The sequence below is a fragment of the Sinocyclocheilus rhinocerous genome, unplaced genomic scaffold (genome assembly GCF_001515625.1).
Source record: "Sinocyclocheilus rhinocerous isolate Xijiao unplaced genomic scaffold, SAMN03320098_v1.1 scaffold397, whole genome shotgun sequence".
In the NCBI taxonomy this organism is placed as follows: domain Eukaryota; kingdom Metazoa; phylum Chordata; class Actinopteri; order Cypriniformes; family Cyprinidae; genus Sinocyclocheilus; species Sinocyclocheilus rhinocerous.
The window spans coordinates 169,057-182,558 of record NW_015663491.1 but is presented as its reverse complement, the minus strand read 5'-3'; the positions used below and the strand labels follow the sequence as shown (position 1 = coordinate 182,558).

At 39.7% G+C, this 13,502-nt stretch overlaps 1 protein-coding gene across 3 annotated transcripts in view; it reads left to right on the top strand.

The window, feature by feature from the left end:
- The window catches only part of LOC107728840 (homeobox protein cut-like 1), a 153,033-nt gene that overhangs the window by 108,768 nt on the left and 30,763 nt on the right, over window positions 1-13,502 (top strand). For 2 of the 3 annotated variants that reach the window (XM_016539116.1, XM_016539118.1), the window contains 6 exons: window positions 3,894-3,974; window positions 5,094-5,195; window positions 6,096-6,182; window positions 7,065-7,513; window positions 8,442-8,774; window positions 9,010-9,169. In XM_016539116.1, the coding sequence (XP_016394602.1) occupies window positions 3,894-3,974; window positions 5,094-5,195; window positions 6,096-6,182; window positions 7,065-7,513; window positions 8,442-8,774; window positions 9,010-9,169 (1,212 nt within the window). The remainder of the gene's footprint in view (window positions 1-3,893; window positions 3,975-5,093; window positions 5,196-6,095; window positions 6,183-7,064; window positions 7,514-8,441; window positions 8,775-9,009; window positions 9,170-13,502) is intronic. The other variant, XM_016539117.1, reaches the window with a different exon arrangement.

Genomic DNA, 13,502 nt, shown 5'->3' with positions numbered 1-13,502 from the left:
CACCCTTTCTCCCCCACGGGCATCGGGCCAGACTTCTTTACCCCCGGCATGGCCAGCGTGGGCGCCACGTTCCCCCCGTTGGCTGGCAAAATGGCACTCAACTCTCTTCTTCAGAGGCAGCTCATGCAAACCATCTACACCAAAGCCCTCCAGGACCCTTCTCCAAGTTCTGTGCTCTTCGGGCTGCCCCATTACGCTACAACCAACTCTCTCTCCAGCCCCCTACCCCCTCAGTCAGCGGGCAGCCCGGAGGTTAATGGCCTGGCACCCTCTCCCAGCCAGTCTGAGGGTGCAGGCAGCACGTCGGAAGGGGAGGAAATGGACACGGCTGAGATTGCGCGACAGGTCAAGGAGCAGCTGATCAAACACAACATCGGCCAGCGTGTGTTCGGCCATTATGTGTTGGGTCTGTCCCAAGGCTCGGTCAGTGAGATTCTGGCCCGGCCCAAACCCTGGAGCAAGTTAACTATCCGTGGCAAAGAGCCCTTTCACAAGATGAAGCACTTCCTGTCTGATGAGCAGAACATCCTGGCGCTGAGGAGCATCCAGGGCAGGCAGAGAGGTCAGTTACAGAGCTTGAGGAAACAACTTAACCTTGTTATCGCAGATGATCTCCCAACGCACGTTTATTTTCAAACATTATGCATGGGATTAAATAGTGCTCAGTTAACAGCATGGTAATTCCTCTCACATGTAAGCAACTTAAACATGGGCACATTGATGTTAGCAGTCTCACATTTGGCGCACGTATTTCTTTAAAGAGCAGTCAAATCAGATACTTTAAATAGTCAAATATTTGCAATAACAAGAGAGGGCAGTGCTTTGCGATTGCTGTGATCCAGCTGTACTTCTTATGGAAGCTTGTTTTTTTGCCTCAGATTAAAAAAAAATTAAATAAAATGAGTAATTGTGAACAAAATTTTTAAATAAGAACTAAAGTTGCATTTGTGAGATATGAAGTCACATTTTTGAGATATAAAGTTACAATTGTGTGATATGACGTCGTGATTTTGAGGTATGAATTCACAATTTTGAGGTATAAAGTCGCATTTGTGAGTTGTGAAGTCATGAGATATAAAGTCATAATCGTGAGGTATACAGTTGCATTTGTGTGGTATAAAGTCATGTTTATGAGATAGGAAGTTGCAATTGTGAGATATGAAGTCACGTTTCTCTGAGGTATGAAGTTGTACTGTATTTGTGAGGTATAAAGTTGCAAATTTTAAAGAATGAAGTCACATTTGTCAGGTAAAATCTTGCATTTGTTAGTTATGAAGTCACATTTGTGAGGTGTGAAATCTTATTTGTGAGGTATAAAGTCACAATAATGTAAAATTAAGTAAAATTAGTGAGGTATAAAATCATTTTTGTGTGGTAGTTGCATTTATGAGATAGGAAGTCACGTTTGTGAGGTAAAAACTGGCAAGTAGAAGTCTTAATTATGAGAAATAATTTCACATTTGTGAGATATAAAGTTGCATTTGTGAGTTAAAAGGGTCGCATTTGTGAGGTAAAAAAGTTGAAATTACATTGTATACATTTGCATTTGTGAGGTATAGAGTTTCAGTTATGAGAAAAGTAGTCACATTTCTGAGGTAAAAGTCACATTTATGAGGTATGAAATAATTTTGAATGCAGTATTGTGAAATGAAGTCACATTAGTGAGGTATAAAATCATTTTTGTGAGGTAGTTAAAATTATGAGATATGAAGTCAAGTTTATAAGGTAAAAACTGGCAAGTAAAAGTCTTAATTATGAGAAATGAATTGAGGTATAATTTCACATTTGTGAGGTACAGTATAAAATCATTTTTGTGAGATATAAAGTCGCATTTGTGAGGTAAAAAAAAGTTGAACTTACGTGGTATAAATTTGCATTTGTGAGGTATAAAGTAGCATTTCTGAGGTATAGAGTTTCATTTATGAGAAAAGTAGTTGCATTTGTGAGGTAAAAAAGTCACATTTGTGAGATAAGAAGTCACAATCGTTAGGTATGAATTCGCAGTTACCTTATTATTATTATAATTTTTTTTTTACTGTAGGCAAAAACAGGCTTTCATGATTCCTTTCCGATAAGCTTTAGACTAAACTAACCCTTTCATCCACTATGGAATGGTGCACATAACCTTTAAGATTGAGAGTCTTCAGATAACTACATGAAGCCCATAGAGACTAGATACTAGAGTCTGAAGGAAACACTATCAGTACTCAGTTGGTGCAGGCGGCGTGTTGATTAGAGCTAAACTTCAGCAGTCTACCCTTTCTTTCATTTTGGTCTCAGCCTACGGGTGAAGAGGAAGTTCAGAGAGGTTTGCGAGCATTATGTTTTGCCTCAAGTCGGTGCTTCACAGCTAGAGCGAACAAATCAAGGCCGAGCCCAGCGTGTGCGAGAGTACTTGCATATGAGGGCAGTTGGCTGCGAATCCCTGAAGCCGTGTTGAGCCGAGTCTAAGTTTGCTCAGTCTAGCTGTGAGGCAGTAGTTTTGAAACAGAGCCGGAGCTGAAAAAGGCTGACTGTGCTGCCCGTGCGTCTGCACACCGGTTTGGAACGTCTTCAAGGGAGTCTGGTCTGGCTGTCTGCCTCCATAGCGTCGGCTTGTGGTCTCCCATGGGAGTATGAACTTTGTAAAAACCTTAAAACCCATTCATTCACTTCAAAGACCTGGGCTAAAGGAGCACATTAACGTTGAAATAATCACTCGAGTGAGTTCTGCACGGTGCAGGTGGCTTTCTTTGAGGTCAGACTAGGTCGATTTGTGTTTAAGCTTAAAGGTCCCATGACATGCTGCTTTTTGGATGCTTTTATATAGGCCTAAGTGGTCCCTAGTACTGCCTCGCACGGTAGTAGCTCATTTTCTCATGGGCGGGCCAAATTCTCTGGGCGGGCAAAGCAGAGAAAGGGGAGGTAACCTTTCCCCGTATGACGACATAAAGGGAAGATTCCAGATTGGGCCATCTGAGCTTTCATTTTCTCAAAGGCAAAGCAGGATACCCAGGGCTCGGTGTACACCTATCGCCATTTCTAGCCACTGGGGGACCATAGGCAGGCTAGGGGAACTTATATTAATGTTAAAAAACCTCATAAAGTGAAATTTTCATGCCATGGGACCTTTAACAAACTACCATTCAAAGGATATTTACATGTATCTGTCCATGTAAAGGAATTACTTTGGATTAGTATTACTAAGTGCTCTCAAAATTGACTGTGAAGACATTGACAACCATTTAAGATCAGGGCTCAACAATAAGGATTTCTTAGCAACGCATATTATATACTTCAGAAAAGGAATATATATTGCTTTTCACAGGAATACATTTGTATTTTTAATTTAATTTTTAAATTATTAATTTACCCTAAAATAAATTAAAAAATACATAATTTTTTCGCTTTTCAGAAAAAAAAGTCTTTTTTTTTTTAAATGTTATGTTTATTTGTATTATATTGTAAATTATATTCTTATTGTAACTATGTATTATATTGTAACTTATATTCTTATTGCTACAATGTAACTCTGAAAGCTATGGATTTATTAGTACTTTTAATTGGAAAACGATTGCATATGGTACAGATTTTTTGTGATAAAGGCTAGTCATTCTCTCGCAAATACAGCAAAACATCATCTGTGCTAGCTAATATTAGCTAAATAACGTTAACATCTAAATCAGCAGAATTCAAATTCCAAGGTGTTCGCTCGTCAGCGAATGTAAGACACTGATGCCGCAGCACTAAGACTGTAAGACAGGTGACATTTCTGTCAACCGACCTAAAAACAAAAATCTCTCATACTCAGTCATTCTTACAGTTGAGCCCTGGAGATGATTGGACAATTGACAGCAGAAGTTTAGGGCTTGGTCTTACTTTATTTCTATCTTCCGCCACTTGTTTTCCAACAGAGAACCCAGGCCAGAACCTGAACAGAGTGTTTCAGGATGTTCCGAAGCGAAGAACCGGCTCGGAAGGCTCCACGCGGCCAGGTCTGTCTCAAGCCTTCCCTCTCGTGTTACGGGTTTCTGGAGTGTCAGATCCGCAGTGTGTCTGTCTGTTTTTGTTGTGCTGGTCTGTTTCTTCTCAATCTCTGGCCTGGAATCTGTTGCAAAACAAGTGAGTGAGACAGACAGGGCTGGAAGAGGTGTGACTGGAATTTAAAAAGATCTCGTTCGGACTGTCGGAAGACAGCTGTTTACAATAAATGCTACACCTTTGACTGCATAGATTAGTTTCAAACTGTGGAAAAAAACGCTGTGTGAGTGTTATCAAGCCTAAACCTATGTAACTTTCCATCACGGAGGTCCTTGAGGATTCTGTCCTGTTATTTCGTGGTCAGCTTGTGTGTATATATGTGTGTGTGTGTGTGTGTGTGTGTGTGGCAGAATCCTTCAGGCAGATCTACAGTGCCACCACATTACAACTGGTGGTTGAGTCTCCCCCAGGGCGGCACTGTGGGTGGCTAGCCACCCCTGTGTGTGTGTGTGTGTGTGTGAGAGAGAGAGAGAGAGGGCGAGAGAGCATTACTTCCACCTCACACACACGTCCAGCTGCTCTCCTCACACACCAGTGACTCTGACCTTGCCCTGCTGCCCACTGCTCGCTGGGCGCATTCCCTCTCTCTCTTTCCATATTTATTATCATTGCACCGGCCCGTCTGATGATACTTCCACACAAGCTCTGTTGTTTCTCATGGATTTTATCCAAATCTTACCGTCTCTTTGTTGTGGGGGACAGGAAAAGGTTTCAGTCCTTGCACAGGAAGTGCAGCTGTAGCCACGGGCAGCGCAGGTGCTGATACACACAATATTATAGACAAGCAAACGATTGCTAATGGTTTTTTAGTTTTGTGCCAGTGAGTTTGGTCGCAGGATTGCAATTCCATGAAATAAAAAAGTGTCAGGCTTATTTTAGCATATCGTATAGTTTGTTGTTTAGAATAAGCTTGCGTTTGCATCTATTTAAACTCTTGCTTTGTCATGCAGAAATAGCAATATTTTTGCCATTTTCAGTCTAAAAGATTGTATATTGTGCTCCATTTCAAAACAAACAGATTGTTACACATGACGTGTCACTTACAGCTACATGTCCTTCTCGTGTCTTCGCAGGTAACATCACCACACGGATCCGCACACCTGAGACCGGCTCCGATGAAGCCATCAAGTCCATCTTGGAGCAGGCCAAGAGAGAGTTACAAGTGCAGAAAGCAGGTGAGTCTTTTTCTGTCATCAGGTAATCAAGGAAGGATCAAGGCATTCACATGTGTTTTCCACTTCCCCACAATCAGTTATGTCACTTCCTGTAGGATTGGACTTTTCCAAAACTGGTCATTTTTTCATTCACTTTTTCTAAATGAGTCAAGTTTTCTATTGTAGAATTGATTGTGGTGTCATCATACTAACATAGTACACTACTGTTCAAAAGTTGTTATTTTTTTTTGTTGAAAGAAATTAATATTTTATTCAGCAAGAATGCATTAAATTGATCAAAAGTGACAGTAAAGACTTATATTTCAATTTCAAATAAATTGTTCTTTTTAACTTTCTATTTACCAAAGAATCTTGAAAAAATGTATCATGTTTTTAACGAAAATATTAAGCCACACAACATTGCTTTCAACATTGAAATAATAAGAAATGTTTCTTGAGCACCAAATCAGCATAATAGAGTGATTTCTGAAGGATCATGTGACACTGAACAGTGAACACTGGAGTAGTGATGCTGAAAATTCACAGGAATAAATTACATTTTAAAATATATCCAAGTAGAAAACTCCTATTTTAAATTGTAATAATATTTGACAGTATTACTGTTTTTACTATATTTTTGATCAAGTAAATGCAGCATTGGTGAGCATAAGAGGCTTCCTTCAAAAACATTCAAAAATCTTATTAACCCCAAACTTTTGAACGATGGTGTATGTTGGCTAAAACTGTAATTGCAATGCAGATTTTTAAACAAGCACTGTCTAAAATGATTATATCAGTCAATAACATACTGAGTCATATCCCCTCTGTTTTTGAATGTTGAAATTCCCTCCTTTACCTTTTCCTGTCCAAGCTTGTGTAACGGAATTAAACTAACTGTCTCTTCCCCACCTGCCACTGCAGACGGTGTGGGGGAGAGGCAACGGCGATCAGGTTACCACAGAGGGTCGGGCAGCTATTTCCAAATATATGCACACAGTCTAAGACTTGGTGAGGTTTTGTGCTGTCTGTTGAAAGTTTCCCCCCAAGATTTCCCCCCATGCCAAGAGCGCTACTGCTTCCAATGAACTTCTCACTGTCATAAATCAGTCTGAGTCATGGGGATTTATGACCGATGTATGTTTTTTATATATATATTTATATATATATATATATATATACATCAATAAAAAACCCTATGTACACGTGTTGAGAAATCTTTTACGGTCTAACTCACAGAAAACAGACATTTTTGTTTAACTTTATTATTAGAAACTATAATATATAATATTGATATATATGTCAAATTAAACTCCAAATTTATTCTGAAATGTTATTGGGTAGCATAGGGCAGCAATCTCTTATTGGCACCCTTTAAAGGAATAGTTCATCCAAAACAAAAATTCTGTCATCATTTACTCACATTCATGTTTTTCCAAACCTGTATGACTTTCAATCTTCTTGGGAACACAAGAGATGATGTTTTGGAGAATGTTCACGCTGCTCTTTTCCATACTAATTAGGGGCTAAAACCTAAGCTCCAAAAATAATGAAAAACACCTTAAGAGTATCATAACAGTAGACTTTACAACAAATTTGTGCAAAAAGACCAAAATTTAGTATATTTGTTGTACTCTTTTGTCCTTTTTGAAGCTTGGCCGCTTGTGGTCACTGTATCTTTTTATTGTCATAACTTCTGTTACAACATTCTTCAATGTTCCACTGAAGAAAGTTTGGAAAGGGTTTGGAAAACATGAGGATTATGTAAATAATGCCAGAGTTTTTATTTTTGTGTAAGCTATTACTTTAAGTTCCTCTTTTTTGAGCAATAATGTGGTGGTGTATAGGTGAAACAGATTGTGACCACTTACTTGTTCTCTTCTGTTCCTGCAGTTGAGAGTTCTCAGCCTCCGTCCTCCTCCAGCAACTCCGACGAGAACATTCGTTCCATCCTTGAGCAGGCTCGGAGGGAGATGGAGGCCCAGCAGGTGGCTCTGGAGCCCGTACTGAAGGCCAGCTCTATGGCCCCGACCGATCTGTCGCTCCTGGGCTCCCCGCTCTCCAGCCTCCCCTACACCCCTATTGCTCAGTCTCTGAAGAAGCCCTCCACCTCTCCTCTCTTGGACTTCCACAGTGGGGTGAAGAAGGAGATGGGTGAAGTGGCCGTCTCAGATGTGGGGGTGGACGGAGTGCACAAGTTTGGACGTCTCTCTGAGAGTGGAGGAGGTTTAGGTGGGGGTTCTTGGAGGGAGCACTGGTGGAGCACAGGTCTCTCTGAGCGTCGCGGAACCGGGCAGCCCTCTGTTAGCGAAGACGCCCACAGCCAAGAGGATAGCAAGGAGGTACAGTGCATTGTTAATAACTTTTTGATGCCACATACCCCCATATACCCACAGTATTAACCATTAAATTATCTCCACAAGTCTATATCCCTAACAACTGACCCTCTTTCTAAATATAATTGTAGAGTTTTCAGTTATAAAGACCCGTCTAAGATAGTAAACCTGCAACTGTCTGTCAAACAACAAAAGAAAAAGACTTGACTGAATAAACTTTGTAGCTTTATAATGAATCAGTGTATATTTAATTTATGTGAAGACTATGCAGTGTTTTAGTTTTACATTTGATTATTCCGTTTCTGTATTGTTTCTTACTTGAATAAATACTGTATATCTAATGTAGGCCTACCTGAAAGACTCAAAGCACTGTTTATTTCATTTGTATCTTTGTTTTATTGTATTTGTCCAATTGTTTGTAGTTCTTATTAAATTAAAATATCTAAAATAACTAATTGTCCACACCTAGTTTCAGGTGTTTTTGTTTACCTGGATGTTCTTGATGTTAAGATTTAGGTTACTATAACTATATATTACCAAGCTGAGCAAAGAGTTTTTGGTATTTAGATATTGGCATTATTATTATTATTTATTTTTTTACATTGATGTTAAAATTACATTTACAGATTTGTGACATTACTTTTTATGTAATGTTAAAACACTGCGGTTCACTTTCAGAAGTTGTAGTGATGATGATTTATTTTCCAAGAAATAATGCGAAACATATATTGGCTATATATTTTCGTTTTTTATATATATAATCTAAATTGATTTCACACACTTAAAGCAATATCGTATTGCATATCAATTATTGCATTATTTAACAAGGTATCGCATTTTTCTTCAAAAGTCACACCCTAGAATAGCCCACTTCCTCCTCCTTAAGTTTCCTTATATGGCTAACCCCAACTATATTACTCTTTGCCCCCACCAGAAGCTCCCTCGGCTGGGCAGCACTGCGCCTGTGGCTCCTGCTTCCTCTCTGGATTACTGGAAAGACTGGCCCAGCTCAGAGTCCCCATACTCCCAGAGCTCAGAGCTGAGTCTGCAGATGCCCAGCGGCAGCGAGACGCCTCAGAGCAGCCCACTGCCTTCCTCCTCGCCTTTACTGTCCCTCCCCAAAGTCGCCAAACCCGTGGTGCCCCCGCTCACACCTGAGCAGTACGAGTACTACATGTACCAGGAAGTGGACACTGTCGATCTCACACAGCAGGTCAAAGACAAACTAGCCAAGAATGGCATCTGCCAGCGGATCTTTGGCGAGAAGGTCAGTGCTTTTCAAATCAGAAACGCTTCCATCGATTACCCACCCGTGGTTCTCCTAAGAAACGATATGAGCGAGTGTGTGTTGGTTTCATTTTTATACTCCATGCAAATGTATGAGTTTGTTAATACCAGCTGCATCTTTCTTCTTATTGCATCATGAAATATCTTCATATTTGTTTCAGGCCTGTTTTTCTCTGAATCTGATGTACCATATCTCCTGTGTGTGTGGATTGCAGGTGCTGGGCCTCTCTCAGGGGAGCGTGAGCGACATGCTCTCTCGGCCGAAGCACTGGAGCAAGCTCACGCAGAAAGGAAGAGAGCCGTTTATACGCATGCAGTTATGGCTGAACGGAGAGCTGGGCCAGGCACTGCTGCCAATGCCTGGACAGACACAAGGTAACACCCCGATACTGTTTACCATCACACATACTCCTATGTAGACGTCACTGTAGTTTTATCTATACAGAGAAACGTGCACAGTGGCTCAAGACGGATGTGAAAGAGCTTCACGTTTCTGATGTGGCTTTGGTTTCTCGGTTTCACTCCTCACATCCTGAGCTGCCATCAAAGCCACCATTCATTCGGCTTTCTTATCATTTGGCATGGGCGAATGCAGAACTCTCCAATCACATCCACTTCTCCTCGCCAAAATTAGATTTCTCTTGAATATCTAACACTGAAATATCACAGGAAAGAAGCAAGCTGCCTGGTCTCTAATGTTAAGATCACCCATTTTTGACACTCCAGTCAATTCTGGATAGAGAAACTATCTGACTTTCAGATAGTTCAAAGAATTCTGACTTGAATGGATGGCTTATAATATCTGTCTGATTAATATATGCGCTCTGAGATGCCGTTTAAAAAAAGTGAAGAAAACCAGCATTTCCTGAAAATGCTAACGGCTGCATTCCTTTAATGGTCTGACTGATACTGGTTTTAGCCTGGCTTGAATAAATAACCGAGGGCAAACCAAATCTCAGTGTAATTCTTCAGTAGTTCAGCCAGCTGTACCTCGCTCGGCCTTGCAGTGGGAGTAATTTAAATTACTCATGGATACAGGATCATACTATTGACCCACTTTTAATGTGCAATCATTATCCTAGGACAACAGCGTTCTGGTGATCGATCTCAGATGTTTATTAAAGCGCTATGTAATTATTAGCGGTCATACTAAGGGTTAAGAATTTGAACAAGCCCCTAAACCCTAAGTATCACACTTCAGTGTGTTATTTTTCCCGCATTGTTTGTACTATGAAATGTGAATATCTTAAACTGTGAGTTATGGATGTATAAATCTAATTATTATTTTGCAGTTCAAGGCCTTTTTAAACCCTGTTATGTCGTTTATTAGCGGTCATCAATTTTTTTTATATTTCCATTGACCTGGATTTCAAGGAAAGGCATCAGGGGGTTGGGTTAAATCGGTGCAGCGTGGATGGGGAGGGGGGTTTGTCTCATAGGGGCCATCCAGAAAAGCCCCCCTGGGCTCTTTCAAGGGCCTCCTTGAGCTGTTGTAATCAATTAGCCCATCAGCGCCGGGATATATGATAATTACCCGCCTCTCCTCCTCTGTGACTGGCTGCCGAGCACACCATCATGCTCCAGTGGCTGATTAATATGCAAATAATCAGCCGATGGAATGATAAATGGGAGTCAAGCTGTGCGCGTGAGTGCGAGGCCGATTATGATGAATAGCACTTGCTCGCTGTCCTACTTAAAGAAGCCTTTCTCTGTCATTTTTACCACAAATTAAGCAGAGTAATATATACATTATAGCAATGAGTTCAACTGGAAAAGCAATAGGGGGTAATAAAAAGGAATAGGAAATGGTCAACTTTGGAAACGAGGCTGTTAGCTTAAACAGAAATGTAAGTGTCACACCATTTTCTTGTTTAATCCAAACCGTGAAGAATTTAAATGGACTTTGTGATATTACGATGGTTTTTAAACACACACAGAGACAAAAACGCAAGATTATTGTAATTTTGAATTTTCTTTTTTTAGTTTTTTATATTTAATTATATATTGTAACATTATAATTCTAACTGAATTATAACATTTTGATCATTTTAATGTGTCCTAGTTGAATAAAAGTATTATTTCCTAAAAAAATTTACTGATATACATTTTTGAACCGTAGTGTACGTTTTATATTATATTATATTATATTATAACTCTGTTTTTTTTCTTTTAATTATGTATATATATATATATATATATATATAATTTTTTTTAAACTGCATATTTTGTATTTTTTATTAACTGTATTAAACTTGGCATGAGGATATATGTTTGCACACACATTCATGCGGTGACGTGCCAGTGTGGATAGTTGGGGCGAAAGTGTGTTTAAATGAACTGGCCAGGCTTGACCGATTTGGTAGATAATCTGAACAGCAGGCACCATAATGGCCCGAGTTTAGAAGTCTGTAATGGGTTTCTTTCTTCCAGCTGCCCTGTTCTGTGCCTCACAGCTTTCAGCACGGAGCACTTAGCACTGAGCTAATGCACCTCAGCGGGGAAAAAAAAACTGCAAATGGTGGCAGGGCACAGGAAAGAGCCCAATGTAGATTTAAAACAGGATGTTTTTGATGACTCAGATTGATTTAGGTCAACCGATTGATATATGCTGATTTATAGACAGAAGGGAGCCTGTCATTGCTTAAAAAACAAAATGAATATTTCACTCTGTAATGAAACTTGTCATCATTTACTCACCCTCATGTTGATCCAAACCAGTATGACTGACTTTCTTTTGTCTCCACTCTACATTCACTGTAACTGCACAGAAAATCATTACGTTCTTCAAAATTTTACTGTGAAGGCACTGAAGAAAGAAAGGTCCATACAGGTTTGGAATGACATTAGGCTTAGGAAATGGTCATTTTTTATTTTTTGAGTGAACAGTCTCTTTCAGAAAAACCATGTGAGAAAATTAAAGGAAAAAAGCAACTCTAAAGGTAAAAAAAAAAGACTAAAAGCCTAAATAGATAGATGTTACAACACCACACAAGGTTCTTCCTGTTCGCTGTCTGTTGTCCTCTAGCAAGTGTCCTGTATATTGCCTGTCCTTACTGACCCTCATTAGGACGACACACTCAACCAGGCTAAAACAAGCTCTCCTCCAGGGTGTGTGTATGTGTGTGTGTGTGTGTGTATGTATGTGTATGCATAGGTGTGCACGTGTGTGTGTGAGTTGAAGAGCACTCCGTGACCCCTCATCAGTCTCTGCAGATCCTCTCCTCTGAATGTCAGTCCGTCCTTGCGATCGTCCAATCAGAACCCAGTTAAGATTAGACTGTGCTATAGTTTGGGAATGCCTCGATCAGATGTTTTAGGACCCGTTTAGTTTAAACCTGTTGTGCATGTATGTGGCGCGATCCCAACTTGCTTCAAAATTAGGGCCAAAAAGATGTTTATTCTGACTTCTTAAATGTTTTTCAAAGAAATCTGACCTGCATTTATTTGATCAAAAATACAGTAAAAACAGTAATATTGTAAAATATTATTACTATTTAAAATAACTTTATGGTCACTTTTGATCAATTGAATGCATCCTTTCTGAATAAAAGTATTGATTTCTTTAAAATCCACACTTGTAGTTTGAGGTTTGAGTACGTCCCAATCGGATATTTTCGAACCTGGATTTAAACCTGTTGTTTGCGTATGAGACTCAATCCCATCATGCATCAAAATTAGGGCTGGACAGATGTAGGCTTTCACGTTTGTGCCGCTTATTCCGGCTCTGTGTGTGTGTGCTCGGCCACACGCGTAGCTGCATTAACCAGCTGTGTGTCCAGATGTGGCCGCCCCTCCCGTCCTCTTATCACACGCATACACACTGGTTACTTGCAGCATGTCACGCAGGAACATCCTGTCATTCCCGCTCGTGTCCCTAAAACACCTCCTACCTCCCTCGCTCCCCTCCCACACATACACACACACACACACACACACACATACACACAGACCATGCCGCCAGTCAAACTGTCACCAGGCTGTGCGTGGTCTTGCTGCAGATCTGATATGACTGCCTGCTCCCCGCCTTGAGCGCCCTGCTCTCTGTTTGCCGTGTCCCCCAGCTCGGCAGGCAGCTAATCCAAACTGACGCTCCCTCCCGATGCTCTCTTCACCACCAGCACTGCCCTGCACTGCCACAGCCAACGAATCAGAGAGTCGAGCTGAAATAGAGGGGTAGAGGAAGATGGGAAATGAAAGGGAAGAGTATTAGAGAGAGTGTTGGGTACTCAATGTCGGCGTATTAAAGGAATAATTCACTCGAAATGAAGATTCGGTCATTATTTAGTTGCTCTTATGTCACTGCAAACACAAATGACTTTGTATTTTCTTTTAAACACAAAAATAAAACACACTTTCTTTGTTTGTGGATGAGACCAGAGTTTAAGCTCTCACATTTCTAGATAATTTTTTCTGCTTTTTAAAATATTTTTCATGGTTGTATTTATCTGATTGCACATTTATATATAAAATATAAAAATTGAAGTATTAAAATGTAAACACTTTAATAAAAATAGCAAGTATTTAACATTTTAAATATAAAAATTTATATTATAATTTATATTATAATATAATTATTATATATAATATTATAATATTATAATTTAATTTAGTTTTTTAAAATGTAATTTATTTCTGTGATTTATTCCTTTTCCTTCTGAAATCATTCTAATATGCTGATTTGGTGCTCAAAAAACATTTATTATTGCTA